This window comes from Ictidomys tridecemlineatus, chromosome 5 (assembly GCF_052094955.1).
Source record: "Ictidomys tridecemlineatus isolate mIctTri1 chromosome 5, mIctTri1.hap1, whole genome shotgun sequence".
Lineage (NCBI taxonomy): Eukaryota > Metazoa > Chordata > Mammalia > Rodentia > Sciuridae > Ictidomys > Ictidomys tridecemlineatus.
The window spans coordinates 35,297,782-35,312,737 of record NC_135481.1 but is presented as its reverse complement, the minus strand read 5'-3'; the positions used below and the strand labels follow the sequence as shown (position 1 = coordinate 35,312,737).

Here is a 14,956-nt window from a genome sequence, read left to right as displayed (position 1 = left end):
CCCTCAACCACTCGGATTTTCACAGAGGCTTCTGCCCTTCCTTTCTGCCAATGTTTCTGGGATTGGAAGGGCATTACGAGTGACTAACTGCAAGCAAAAGATTCTTTTAAAATCTCTTTTTATCCTCTGGAAGACTTTTTTGGGGGGTTTATTTCTTAAATTTTCTTTTTTTTATTAGTTGCTCAAGACAATACAATGATCTTGACATATCGTACATTTGATTCAAATGGGGTATGAATTCTTATTTTTCCATGTGTACAGATTGCAGGATCACATTGGTTATACAGCCACGTTTATACCTACAGCCATACTAGTGTCTGTTGTATTCTGCTGCCCTTCCTATCCCTCCTCCCCTCCCCTCCCCTTCCCTCCCATCACTTCTCTCAGTTGGTTATTTCTTAAAAATTTAAGAGGGCAATGCACTCTGAGATTATAAAATTAGATAAAATGTATTTTCCAATGTTTTTTCTTTTAAGAATATGTTTTAAGGCCCACAAACATTAATTAACGAAAAGAACACAAATTTAAGGGACTGGATATTTTCAGTTTTTAATAAACCACATGGCAAAACAACACTTTATTTAATAAATGTATAAGAAATTCCAATTTGAAAATTCCAAATACAGTACATATACATATACATATACTTTGATCTTAATTACACGAATAAACCCCAGCTTCAAAATCTTTCTAAAATCAATCATATGCAAAATATCTGGTTTCTGAAGGGGCGTATGGAAAAGTATATACAATTTCTTAAAACGTGATATGGCTTATTAAATAACATTGATTTGAGAAGCATAAACTTTCCAAATGTACAGTATCTTTCAGGTGGAAAGCTGATATACTGGCAAATTTCAATTTTGTGTTGTATTTCAAAATATTCTGAATTGCACTATTTAAATGGACACTGTCTTAGATTTACCTGGGAAAGTCTCCATAAATGTTTTGCAGCCTTAACAAAAGTTAGAAAATGTTTGTTGGTCCTGTCAATGTGACTGGAAGAGCAGCTAAAACCCTTTGTAGGCAGATGAGAACTCAAACTGGCTGGTCTAAGTGCACTCACACAATTAAACACTGAAAAACTCCCACTCAATTTCTTCAAATTTGCATGCTCCCACTAACAACAAAAAACAATATACCTGACTGGCAATCTATAAATCAATTTGAAGCCCTGGCTTGATAGGATTCACATGATAGATCTGGAATTAGGGTCTGGAAACAGTATTTTGGCTATAGTGATATTAAGCTTCCTTAGTTATCCTGAGCATCCCCTTCATACAAGCATATAGTGAGCTGTTACTGTTCGTTTATGACTATGCTTGGTTCAAAGACAAAATGAACCAAATGAACCAATCTTATACCTAGGGACACATCCTGTAACTTTAAATTTACTATATATAAGACAATCAAGAGCAAATTGCCTAAAACTTTATTTCAAAGAGATTCAATTCTGTAAGAACATTTCATTCATTACGATAAACTAATACAAATGCAAAAAAGAAAACAAGTTTAGCTGAACTGTGCTTGTTTCAGAATCAAATTATTATCTCTATGTTGAGAGTGGGTGGTTGAGAAACACAACCCAGAGTCTTGTTGGCAATTATCTTCACAGCTGGTTGTATGGTGTAGTCTGTCCATAACACTTGCTCTATGAATCAGTAAAAATCAGCTACTAAAAAAAAAAAAAAAAAAAAAAGATTCCTTCCCACCTAGAAACACATGTCTAAGTAGTGCCTTGTCTCTAAAAAATGTTTTTCATCACACTATAATGAGAGAGAAGCTGAAGTACTGGATCTTGACCATGTCTGAGAAGATTTTATGAAAAATAAATACACCTGGGTTCAAGAGAGAGAACACTGAGACTCATAAGAGCAAGAAACTTAGTTGTAAAGAATGGAAATAAAGCACCCAAAGTTGAAAACAAACAGTAAAATAAGAAATCCAGTGATTTGGCATACAATACTGACAGGAGCTATAGTTGTGAAAAATCTGTGCTCATATTACATAAGGTATAGCTAATGGAAATGTATGTAGAAATCACATCAGCTTCTAGTTCTGCATATCAAAGTCCTCTAAAATATGACTTCTTCTACTGCACTCCCATTATATTTCTTAAAACAGCAAGATCATTAGAGAAGCAAAAGGTCTTTTCCTAAAACAAATCAAAGGGTTGCATCTGGCCAGAGTTGTGAAACACAGGTTAACATACACAACATACACAAGTAACTCAGATTACTTGCAAATATTAATTAGAACATGTAACTGTGAAGAACTGCCAAGTTGTTACATTGTGATCTGTTTTGCCTTGTAATCCGTTTTTCCAACACAAAATTACTAATGCTATGTGTCTGTTCAACTCAGCCCGTGTTTCACAGGGCAACAGAGAGCTCTTTGAGAGTTTAGCTGAGAAGCATAACCACCAGTGTGGTTGTAGTTCAATAGGTGAAGGAGAGACCAAACCAAAGCTCTTTGTTAGAAGCTGTGCAGTCCTTGGTCGCAACAGCTAAGTTAATGTCCTCTACTGTGGGTTTTGTCAACTTACAAAAAGTGAAATCTATCAATTCTCAAATCTTGCAGACTAAGTAAAGTACAATACAAAGTCTGTACAAAGACAAAGTACAGGAAACCAATAAAGTTTTTACAAAGACAAAGCACAGGAAACTTCATGTGTACCTTACTTTAAGCAAAACACAGTAATTAAAATTTACAAAAGTCTGCATTTTACAAAAGGGTCCTTTTCAATACTCAAATGGATTTTTAGACTGTTTTATCAAATAATGTTTTAGGGAACAGACTGATATGAAAAGCCATATAAGATAAAGGAAAATTTACAAAAAACAAGCTCTGCAGATTTGGGAAAATTATTAGTATATAATGTGTATTGTTTCTTTTCTTTTCTAGATACCTAAATCCCATAAATTCCCAGGTGTCCACTGAAATGGCTCTCATTTATGGTTACTTCTATATGTGAGAGTATTTTGACTTAAAGTTTATATTCTTCTAAAATTTTTGAAGCTCAAATAAGTTTTCTAATGGATTGCCATAACAGTTCAATTCAATAAGACCTACTGAATTTTATTAGGTATCACCAACCCTTTTATGATACCATAAATTCCCAACAATCTTTAAGGTAAATACAGGTTGTCTTATTTTAGGTTTAATGAAAATGAACTCTTATTTCCTGTTCTTCATTTATAGTATAAGTCATCTGTACACCTATTTAAAGTTTTACTTCACAACTTGCGTAGTACATTGTTACTTTGATTTTCTGGGGAGCCAAGAAGTATAACTATTTTGGTTATAAGATAACCAAGTATAAGTATTATACTTGGTTATAGTATAAGAAAGTGTCCCCCTTGAAAAAGAACTTCAAATGTAAGTAAAGATAATCTCAAAACCAATGGCTACAAAATGAAACATGAATATTCATAGCTGCCACTTTAATACATCTGTTGCCAATTACACTGTCTTCAGTTTGGAAATGTTTATGCTGTCTCTTTACAACACAGATTCAGCGCCCATCCCTATCCCAGTGTTTTAATAAACACAGACACACATAAGGTCAAAAACCTTTTACTTTTTGTTTTCTTAAAGTAGTACTTCCTCCTGAACCTCTGAACCTTTCTGGTATGATATTAGAAAACTTCAAAATTATATCTTGGAATTTCTGGATTCCATTGAGAATCTCTAACCTCTGTCATAAAGCAGACATTCTCTCTGGAGTAGTAGTTAATCTACATAGAGGACATCACAAACTGAACTTCAGCCCTCTACAGTTACCCTGAAAGGACAATACAGATAACCTGAATGAGGGCAGAAACCAAGCTACCAAGCAAACTGTATAAAATGTTGACAGTCCTTAAACAGGCAGAGAATCATTACTTAGATTTTGCAGTCTTTTGCTGTCCTTATATCAATTCTAAAACCAAAAAGTGATTTTGGGAAGATGTAAATCTGAAACTCTACACCCCATTCTTGCTTCTTTGTTTTAAATAATCATATGGTAATCTGAGTTTAAGACTAATTTCTGCCATTCAGAATTCTACTGAAAATATTTCCTAAGTAATTTAATGACAGTGATCACAATATGTAAAGATTTGGTTCTGATAAGATTACAAATAATCAAAAATGTTAACTTTGAGATTCAAAGCCTGGTAATATCTGGAAAAAGTTGTTTATAAAGTATAACAATAACATTAAGACTTATTTGTGAAATAAAATGTTTCTGAAACACTTAGGAATACATGCTTATTCCATTCTGGACAATTAGTAGTACTTTCTGAAATCTGTTGAGAAATAATTTCTGTATAAAGACAGCAGCAATTCCAGAAGCTGGATGTCAAGATTACATAATAAAAAACAAAACAAACAAAACAACAACTTAGTTTGCTAGCACTGGCTTGATATAAAGTGGCCTTTAAAAAGTATTTTAAATACTGATTCTGATGCTTCCTTTAAGATGTGTACTTTGTCAAATTAATGAAGTATGGTCTTGGATTGTCTTCTATGAGGTATCTGTAGAATTACATCTCATTCTGTAAACAGTATATGGGAAACATCTTCATCCTAAAATCATGGCGAAGTCTCATTTTACCATTAAACAGAGACTCCCATTGTCAGGCTGGAGTGATTGTTTTGAGAGACTGGTGGTTGATATGGACATAGCTGTCAGGGATTCCATTTTTTCATTTAGGTTTGCATTTATTGCTCTCAAGTCTGTGACTGCAGGATAAATAAGGCAGTAAACCCCAAAACACAAAAAATCAGGGACTGGAATTCTGACAATCTGCACAAGTTCTGTTTACTTCTTGTCTGTAACTCTGAAGCTGAATAGTACATTTATACATGCCAAATGTGTTCAATAATAAATGCTTTGCTTTGGATTGTACTTCCTCCCATTTAGATGAACTTCCAGGAACTGCAATGTCAAGAAAATATTATTACTATTCATTGTACATAGTTATACATTAATGAATAATATATGGGGAAAAAAACAACATTAAGAAATTTTTACTAGTTTTAGTTTTACCACACTAAACTATTCTGTTAAAGAATTAAGTCAGTTTGCATATCCCGAATGGCTTCTTATTATTCCAATCTCTTCAGTCCATTCTCAGGTAGAAAAAGAATATCAGATATCAGTTATAAGCTTGACATTAAAAGATACTTAAAAAAATAAACCACATGCATGTATTATTTTGATACAAAATTAAAAGCATCAACTGTGAAAAGACACATAAAAAACACAAGAACCTAGCTTTTCTAGAAAAAAGAAAAAAGCATGGTAAATATACTTAACACCTATGATCTGAAGGTAAAGACCAATCAATATATGATGTCTTATCTTAAAGGAAAAAAAATTTATAAGAGGAATCAGAACTGGGGGGGAAAAAAAGAGAAAAATTCTTTTTCCGCCATCAATATTGACCTGCAACTTAACCATTTGAAGAGAGACTCACTCCTCCCTTCAATCTTTTCATCAGAAAAGGCTTCTTAATTATAAGCTCAGATGTTTAATTCCAAAGATAGAAGTACATTAACCCCAGGCAGACCCACATTTACATTAGCAACATACTTAGCTGCATGTGAACGATGGCAGTGGATTTTCCTGAAGTCAGAGACCAGATATTCAAATCTTCCACAGAATATACATCTTCTATTTTCATCAAGGCTTCTTTGATATAATCTACATTCAAATGGCTTGGTACCCCTAAATTATAAATTCAGAATATATAATTTAATAGTAAAATTTACTTTGGAAAGAAAAAAACAACTTTTACATTATATTAAAAAATGGCTTGCCAAATCAATTTAAACAAGTATCTTTTAAAGTATTAAAATGTATTTTAATATGTTAATGCTTTAAGATAAACTATAAATACATTTTACAAAAGATAAAGGAAATACACGAGAGGTTAACATTACTTTAAAAATGCTCATTCTCACTAAAAAAGAATGTCAATCAAACCAGAATACTTAGTTTAATAGATAAGCTAGGATAGACAAAGAAAGGGAGGTTGAATATTTGATAATGATAAGCTTACTGATGAGAACTTTTAGTTTCATGATTATACATTCTCAGTAAGGCAAGAATATTATAAACCCAACAAAGTCAGTCATGAGTTAAATGGAAATTAAGGAATTAACTAAATTACTATCCATAATCACATCAAGAATCAAAAATCAGGGCTGGAGTTGTGGCTCAGTGGTCAAGCGCTTGCCTAGCATGTGTGAGGCACTAGGTTCGATTCTCAGCACTGTATTTAAAAAAAAAAAAAGGTCCCTTGACAACTAAAAATATTAAAGAATCAAAAGTTACATTCTTGTCCTAATCTACAGTTTATTAGCAGCATAACCTTAACTATGTTAAGTTATTCCTCTAAATCTCATTTTCTTGATTGCAAATGGGGATAACTTACTCCACTGTATGCCTTACCAACTTTGCTTGGATATTATAAGGGTAAAATGGGTAACAGATGGGAGAATGCATTGATCCTTATATGCTATACACAAAAGCTGATGTATGTAGTCTAATAAGTATTAGTAATGTGCAAAAGTCATACCTCTAACCCAGAGTGTCCCTCTGATTCCCAATCTGTTAGGGAAGGAATAAACCCACAGTGAAGATTTTAGATCTTACCTTCCAGTATTATAACTACTGTATCCCAGATGATGCGAAATGTTGTGAAAGCCACAAGTAATGAAAACACATATGTACAGATGGGATCAGCAATCTTGTATTCTGGCTAAAAGGTAAAAGATCAAAGTTATAATATTAAATACGGACAGACATAAAATACTGTAAAGCAAAGCAAGGTGTATGACCTGTTCTATGGCTTTCTTTAACAGGATTAAAGAATACCATTTTGTTTGTAACTGGGGCTTGAACCCAGGGCAGTCTATCAATCCTTTATATTTTTTATTTTGAGACAGGGTTTTGCTCAGTTGCCAAGGTTGGCCTCAAATTTGCAATCCTTCTACCTTGGCCTCCAAAATTACTAGAATTACATGGGTGTACCAAAGCTTGGGTAGAGAATACATTAAAACTTGGATATTGTAAAACTATTTCCAGAAGTTTAATCATTTGTTCTATTATTCTTCTCTGTGTCTTCTCTAAATCTTCTATCCAGAATCATAAAATATTGAACCTGGTAAGGTGGTACCATTGTGTTTACTACTAATAAAAAGAAACGTATTCCATCATGCTAAGTGAAATAAGCCAGACTCAGAAAGTCAAGGATTGAATGTTTTCTCTCATATGTGGAAACAAGAGGGAGGAAAAAAAAAGGAATAAAAAGGGATCTCATGATAATAGAATAGAGCAAAGGGAGCAACAGGAAGGGGACTGAGAAGAGATGGGGATAGACATGGGAAAGTACTGGGGAAAAAAAATCAACTAAATTATGCTATGTCTATGTATAAACATACCATAATGATCCCACTTTCATATACAATTATAATGCACTAATTATATTTGGGAGACGAGTAGAGTAAAGGCAAGAAGATCAAAGGGAGAGAAGGTAAGCAGAATTACTGAGGAATGAGATTGATCAAATTGTTATATACCCATATGAATATAGCAAAATGAATCCCACTACTGTGTATAATTATAATGCATCAATTAAAAACAGGAAACTAAGTAGGGCGCTGTGGTGTACTCCTGTAATCCCAGTAGCTCAGGAGGCTGAGATAGGAGGATCATGAGTTCAAAGCCAGCCCTAGCAAAAGCAAAGTGCTAAGCAACTCAGTGAGACCCTGTCTCTTAAAAAAAAAAAAAAAAATACAATATAGGGCTGTGGATGTGGCTAAGTGGTCCAGTGTCCCCAAGTTCAATCCCCAGTTCCCCCCTCCCCCCAAAAAGGAACTATACTTATTGATAGCCCATTAAACTTACACCAATACAAAATGAATAGAACTGGCACTGGTGTCCAGCACACTGATAAAAAAAAAATCATCTTTAGTTTTAATGCTGAAATTAAATACAATTCAAAATAGGAAATCAGAAATCATATTACCTTGAATCGTATGATGTATGCAGCTATTAGCACACCAACACTCTGTACCAAATCTCCCAAGGCATGCACAAATGCAGCTCTTACTGCCAGGCTATCCTGCCCATGGCTATGTCCACCAGAACCTGTGGTAGGAGAATTTGAAGGCAGGGAGTGGGAATGGGAGTGATGGTGACCAGACTGGTTCAACAGAAACCCCATTCTGTTAAAAATAAAAGAAAATATTATTATTTTCCCAACAATTATTGATAAAAATATTTGTTACTGTCAGATACAAATGAGGCAACATGGAACTCATTCATTTAATAAATATTTGAGAACCTATTTTATATCAGGTAAATAAGTGCTTAAGTCAAAACAGTGAATCAGACATATCTATCCCCACACGGAGCTTATGTTCTAGTAGAGAAGGCAGAGAAGCAAGCAAACACATAATGTACAGCTGGTGATGTGAAATGCTTTGAAGAAATATAGAGCATTGTAAGGGGATGGAAAAATGGGTGGGGGAAGTGGTCAGAGAAGGCCTCTTTCAAATTTCATTTAAGCAGAGACCTGAAGGAAGTTAGAGAGTAAATGGTTGAAAAGTGCTCTAGGTGGAAGAATCGTAACATAAAAATGTGCTCCATATACTTGAAAAAAGATGGTCATTATGACCAGAATAAAGTGAGCAAATGTGCTAGGAGATGAGTTGGAGAGCTATACACAGGGTAGGGTCTTTTGATTTTATTTTAAGTATGACTAGAAGCCACTACACAGCCTCTGGTAAACTATGATTAGAAGACCATCTTGTTTGACTGTTGTTGTAAATACTGTTTTACCAGATCACAGCGATGTTCATTTGTTTACACAATGAACATGATTGCTATTGTTTTGAAACCACAGGGCTGCAGCTTCTAAAGAGAAGCTGCATAGCTCTCAAAGTTTAAAATATTTACTGTCTTGCCTTTACAGAGAAAATTTCCTGACCTCTGGTCTAAATGATTAAGTGTATAACTTATAATCTTGCGGCTTGTAAGGAAAAAAACTGGCAGTTAAAAAAAAAACCCCAAAACTAGTTTAACACCTAAGTATCCTAAAAGTTAAATAACAAAATACTTTGTCCTGCTTAAATTCCTGATTTTTAGCCAAACCTCAGTACACCTGAGCAAGCTAGAGGACTTTGTAATATTCAACGTTTATTAAAATTAATAAGAAAAATTAATATGCTACATAATTTTAAATATGTGAAAATATCACTTCACCATATGAATGCACATCTAGTAGTCTCTAAGTTTTTAATGTGAAAAAATGCCAAGCTTACATTATATTAATTGCAACTCCAACAGCAGCAGTGATGAGCATTATATCTCCATTTATTTCATAGTTCATATGGATAGTTCTTTGCACAGCTTCATATAAGAGGAATCCCATAAGTATATATATCAACAGCACACTAATCATAGCTGACAAAACCTCTAGAAGGAAAAATATATAAAACAAATATATACTCAGCATTTATTACACTTCAACTAATTAAATATTGTACATTTTTATATTTTCTTTTCTCTAGGAAGGTAAGAGCACTTTGTAATTTTTGTCACAAAATATTTCTTTTTAAAAAAATATTTACCATTTGAATGATCTGAATCCTCCACTAATTTACCACCTCTCCACTTCCTACTCTCTATTCATTATCTCTTCAGTGTCAAATTTTGTATACAAATATTTATAGACTATACACAATGTAAAAAAATGACAAAGTTGGAAAAATATTTTTAATTACAGACAAATTCCCTAACATTAAGAAAGTACACTTAAAAATGAGTAACTAAGTAAGCCAGAAGAAAAACCAGTAAGGAATACAAACAGTAATTCACAGCAAACAGAAATGTCAAAATTCTCAAAATCAGTCATAAAAAAAGAAATTAAAATTAAAAAATCGACCCCTTTTCCCCTTTCAACTGAATTGGCAAAAATTAAAAAGTTTGATAGTATCCAGAGTTAGCAAACCTATACTGGAGGAAACACTGTGTGGTTTTACCTTTTTTGAAGGTCAATTAGCAAAACTAATCAAAATTTAAAATGCATATATTCCTTGATTTGGCAATTCTACTTCTAAGAATCTACTAGTGTACCAGCATATTGTGTACACTTCCATCTGTAAAAAAAATATCTACAGTTTTTTTTTCACTATAGGATTGTCTTATTATAAAAAAAACTGGACATGTTAAATGCCCACCAAAGAGAAATTTAATGAATAAATTTTGATACAGACATAGACAGTGGGGATACCAGAGAATCATTTATTCAAGAAAAAATAAAAATCAGGAAAATTGATAGTCATAAGGCAGACAAGAAAGTATTACATATGGGAAATGGAACCTGAAGCTTAGGGGATTTACTTTATATTCTTTTTGGTAGTGTTTGAAATGTTTTAAGGATTTACCATAAAAACATGTTAACAGACTAAAGAAAAACAGAATTTTAAAATATGCAGTATTCAACGTACCTTGATTCAGGCTTTCTCCTCTAGAATGATATACACATGCCAACTGAGTTGCACATGTGCAAAATAAGGTATGCTCTGAGTCTATTCAGTAAACATTGTACATAACAGCAAATGATTAGTAGGAGCCTTGTAACACAATACTACGTAGTTGTGGAAATAATAAGAAAGCAGGTTGGAGATGCAGCTCAATGGTATAGCACTTGCCTATTGTGCACAAGGCCCTTAGTCTCATCCCCAGCACAGCAAAGAAAGAAAAAAAAAGAGTAAGAAATCTTATTCTGATGTCCAAGACACAGTGTTATATGTAAAATAGCAAAGTATACAAAGTATGTACAATATGTTACCATTTGTATAACACAGAAAATTTAATCATCTGAAAATTCGATCTCTGTAAGGATTATAAAAAACACTGGTTTCCTTGGGTGAGGAGAACTGGCTGGGAGACTTGGATGACTTTATACTATATATGCTTTTGTACCATTTGAATTTTCTGCCATGTGAATATGAAGTAAAAATAATTCCATCTTTTCAAAATAACAAAATATGGTAATGTGAAGTATATTTAAAAATAACTAATACTATATCAAATAAATGCTGATTGCAAAATAATAAAAGCAGGAAAATATTTTAACTTTTTTTTGTGGGGGGGGTACCTGGGATTGAACCCAGGGCTTTCTACTACTGAGCTACATCTCCAGTCCTTTTTATTTATTTTGAGACAGGGTCTTGCTAAGTTGCAAAGGCTGGTCTTGAACTTCTGATTCCCCTGCCTCAGCCTCTTAGGTGGTAGGGATTACAAGTGTGTACCACCACACTCGGCTAGGAAAATACTTTTTTGGGGGTGCTAGTATGAGGTATTGAACCCAGGAGTGCTTAACCACTGAGCCACATTTCCCAGCCCTTTTTATTTTGAGACAAGGTCTTGATGAGTTGCTTAGGGCCTTGCTAAATTGCTGAGGCTGGTTTGGAACTTGTGATCCTCCTGACTCAGCCTCCTGGGCTGCTGGGATTACAGGTTTGTGCCACCATATCTGGTTCCTAGTCCGTTTTCTTTTTTTATTTTGTGCCTGGCCAAGAAAATACTTTTTTTTCTCCTACATTTTTATTGGTGCATTATAGTTGTACATATTGATAGAATTTGTTGTTACATATTCATACATGTACACAATATAACAATATAATTTGGCCAATGTCACTTCCCAGGACTTCCCCCTCTCCCTACCCAACTCCCATCCCTTGGTCCCTTTTCTCCACTGATTTCCCTTTGATTTTTAGGAGATCCACCCCACCTTTCTTTTCCTTTTTCCTCTCTAGCTTCCATATATGAAGAAAACATACAGCCCTTGACCTTCTGAGTTTGATTTATTTCACTTAACGTGATGTTCTCTAATTTCTTCCATTTCAGGAAAATACTTTTAAAGAAAACTTTTCCTGTCAAGAAAATAGGACATTAATCCTATTAAGTATTAAAAAGAAAAACAATCTAAAAAACTGTTATCTTGGATGACTCATTGTTCAAAGGTTCCAGGTAGTTCAAGTATGTTGGACATTGATATACTTTCATCCCAATTTATAAATTACAATGCTGTGAAATTATCTAGTGTTAAGATACTTTTCCCCAAAGACAAATAATTAATTAGTAGCCAAAACTTCTTATAAAATCCTGTGTATCAACAGAACAGATGTTGCAATAAGACAAAGAAAATCTCATACAAATCCTATTCAAAATTGTAGTCTACCTATTTCCGACATACTGATATTCATACTTTGAATGGCATATAAGAGCTGTAGAAGACAGGAAAAAGTCAACTAAAATATAAAGCTAGTGCAGTGCATTCCTATAATCCTGGTTGCTTGGGAGGCTGAGGCAGGAAGATTGCAAGTGAGAGGACAGCCTCAGAAACTTACTTAGCAGGGTCCTAAGCAACTTAGTAAAACCTGTCTTTAAAAAAAAAATAATAAGGCTGGGGATGTAGCTAAGTGGTAAAGTGCCTCTGGGTTCAACACCCAGTAATATCCCTCCTCCCCAAGAAATATATAAAATTTTGAAGAGAATTTCATATTAAGTACAGGCAGTAAACTCTTTAAGGATACAGAGAGATTTGCATGTAGCAGGTACTCAAATGTTTACAGATGAATTTGTAGAAAGAAGGTAGTCAAAGGCTGACAAAGGGCAGATGATAAAAGTCTATCCAATTTATAAGTTTAAGCTAAATACACACAATAGGTTATATACTAAATCCTTTCAAACAAGGAGTAAACAGGTTAAAAGAAGTTGTAAGCCAAATAAAAGGTGGAAAACACATGAACTTTCTTGTCAAGTTATAACTGCTTATGGTAAAATACATCTGTATAAATAATATGAAGAAAGAAGACAATTTAATAAACCCAAATGTCAAAATTCCATGTGCTAGTGATAATCTCCTACTAGTAAGAGAAACTCAATCACGTAGCAAGGCTCAAGTTAGCAACTAGGCCATCATAGTTTTTTTTAAACATTTTAGTGAAATATTATTTTATGTTTTTTTTCTTTATATATGACAGCAGAATGCATTACAATTCTTATTACATATATAAAGCACAATTTTTCATATCTCTGATCATATACATAGTATATTCACACCAATTCGCATCTTCATACCTGTACTTTGGATAATAACAGGTTTTAAGAAAGACAGTGGATGCAGCCCTGCAGGGCTAAAGTGGAAGGAAGGGTGAGAGGCCAGCATGGATCCCTCATCCAATCAGAGTGGGCTAGGGCAGGATCTAGGGTGGGGGCCTGCTACAGAACTTATGAGTGCCTGGTTCTGGATAGGAATGACAATCTGGTTCACAGTGAAAGTGGCATCAGTCCAGGGACTGCCTTATTCTAGACTTAAAGTTTACATGTTACTTTCAGTTAAGAGGATTGATAAGCCAGACTTGTCTAAAATGGAGAAATTTAACAAATTAAAACTGAAGAAAACTAATATTGAAGAAAACAAAAAATAAAACAAAGTAACAAAACCCAAAATATTCTTCCCTCAAAGAAAACTATCCTGCATGAGAAAATGTGTCCAAACATCATAAAATGGAGATCTCCTCTAAAGAGCAATTTTTTTCCAACCACAAATCTTATTTTCAGGATTCTTTTGTAAACCTGTGTAAGGAAATTTTAGGCACTATACGGCTTCTCACCTGTACTCCCTGGCTAAGAGGTTAACAGTAGTCAATGTTCCCTTAAATTTATTTTTAAATCTCCCACTGATATATAAATAAATTTCAGATGGAAGATGATAAGATGCTGTCAATAATCTTACCATTGATCACTTTTGTGTGTGGAGTCCTTGCCCACCCCCTTCAAAGGGCAAGTCAATTTTAACTTAGAATGGGTTCCTTCACTGATACAAACACACAGTCAGGGTGTTTTTTTTTTTTTTTTTTTTTCTGTACTGGAGATTGAACCCAGGGGCACTTAACCACTACAGAGTCACATCCTACTACTGAGATTTACAATTGACAAGTGTAGTGATCTAGCTAAAAATGCTAACAGTAGTAATGTGATTGTTCATTCTGATAAAACAAACAAAAAGCTCTTTCACTACAAATAAATTAAACTTTGGTTAAAACTATGAACAGGGCTAATTAGGGTTTAAAAATTGTGTTTTATAGTATATTTAATGAGATAGAATACAGATAAGGATACACAATTCCCTTTTCCCTAGTAGCATTTAAGAAAAGGAAACTTTCAATCAACAACCAAATTATGACCTGTTTCAATTTTCTCGTTCTTGGTTGGTACCTAGACACATAACTTGCAATTAAGCTTTCCAGGACAAAAGGAATGCCTATCAGATGGATTTTTTTGTTTTCTTAAATGAGACCTAGCAAATCTCACAATTGAACACTAGATTTTGTAAAGTTACTACTCCGTTACCTTTAGATAAATCTGAAAGATTAATTTCAATCTAAATGGAAATTTAACATAAATTTAAAACTATGGAAAAAGATTTTATACAGTAGTTATATTTGCCACTTTATACATATATAATTAAAATCGTTACATCTGGCTAAACTGTGGCATTTAGAGAAGGGAGTAGGATGAGTGAGTATGTGTTTTTGCTACAAGATCACTTAGATCTTCTCATTCATTGGAAATATAAACAAATATTTATGGCCAAAGATCTAATAAAGATTAGAATACATTCTGAATTTCACATACAGAGGATAAAGAGTTTTTGTTTTAATGGCTAATAAATGCTAAAAGAAAAAGAAAAGAATGGAAGAAAATAAATGATTGTCAAGTTTTGATAGTAATACAAAACATGAAAACTGCTTATTGCACATTTAAAAACAATAGTAAAAAAATACCAAAATTAGAGGTTTTCAAGTTCATAAGAAAAACACTGAAGTCCTTCTTCATTATTTTCCATAATAATCTTTCCATAGCATTTCCTATAACTTATGATTATAT

The 14,956-nt window shown here is 33.5% G+C and overlaps 1 protein-coding gene across 2 annotated transcripts in view; it reads right to left on the bottom strand.

Moving 5' to 3' along the window:
* Window positions 1–523: 523 nt before the first annotated feature.
* Window positions 524–14,956, bottom strand: part of Slc30a4 (solute carrier family 30 member 4) — a 30,203-nt gene continuing 15,770 nt past the window's right edge. For both annotated transcript variants that reach the window (XM_078049675.1, XM_021726534.3), the window contains 5 exons: window positions 9,316–9,469; window positions 8,019–8,217; window positions 6,644–6,749; window positions 5,579–5,713; window positions 524–4,921 (listed from right to left, as the gene is read on the bottom strand). In XM_078049675.1, coding sequence (XP_077905801.1) covers window positions 4,767–4,921; window positions 5,579–5,713; window positions 6,644–6,749; window positions 8,019–8,217; window positions 9,316–9,469 — 749 coding nt within the window. In that variant the 3' untranslated portion in view covers window positions 524–4,766. The remainder of the gene's footprint in view (window positions 4,922–5,578; window positions 5,714–6,643; window positions 6,750–8,018; window positions 8,218–9,315; window positions 9,470–14,956) is intronic.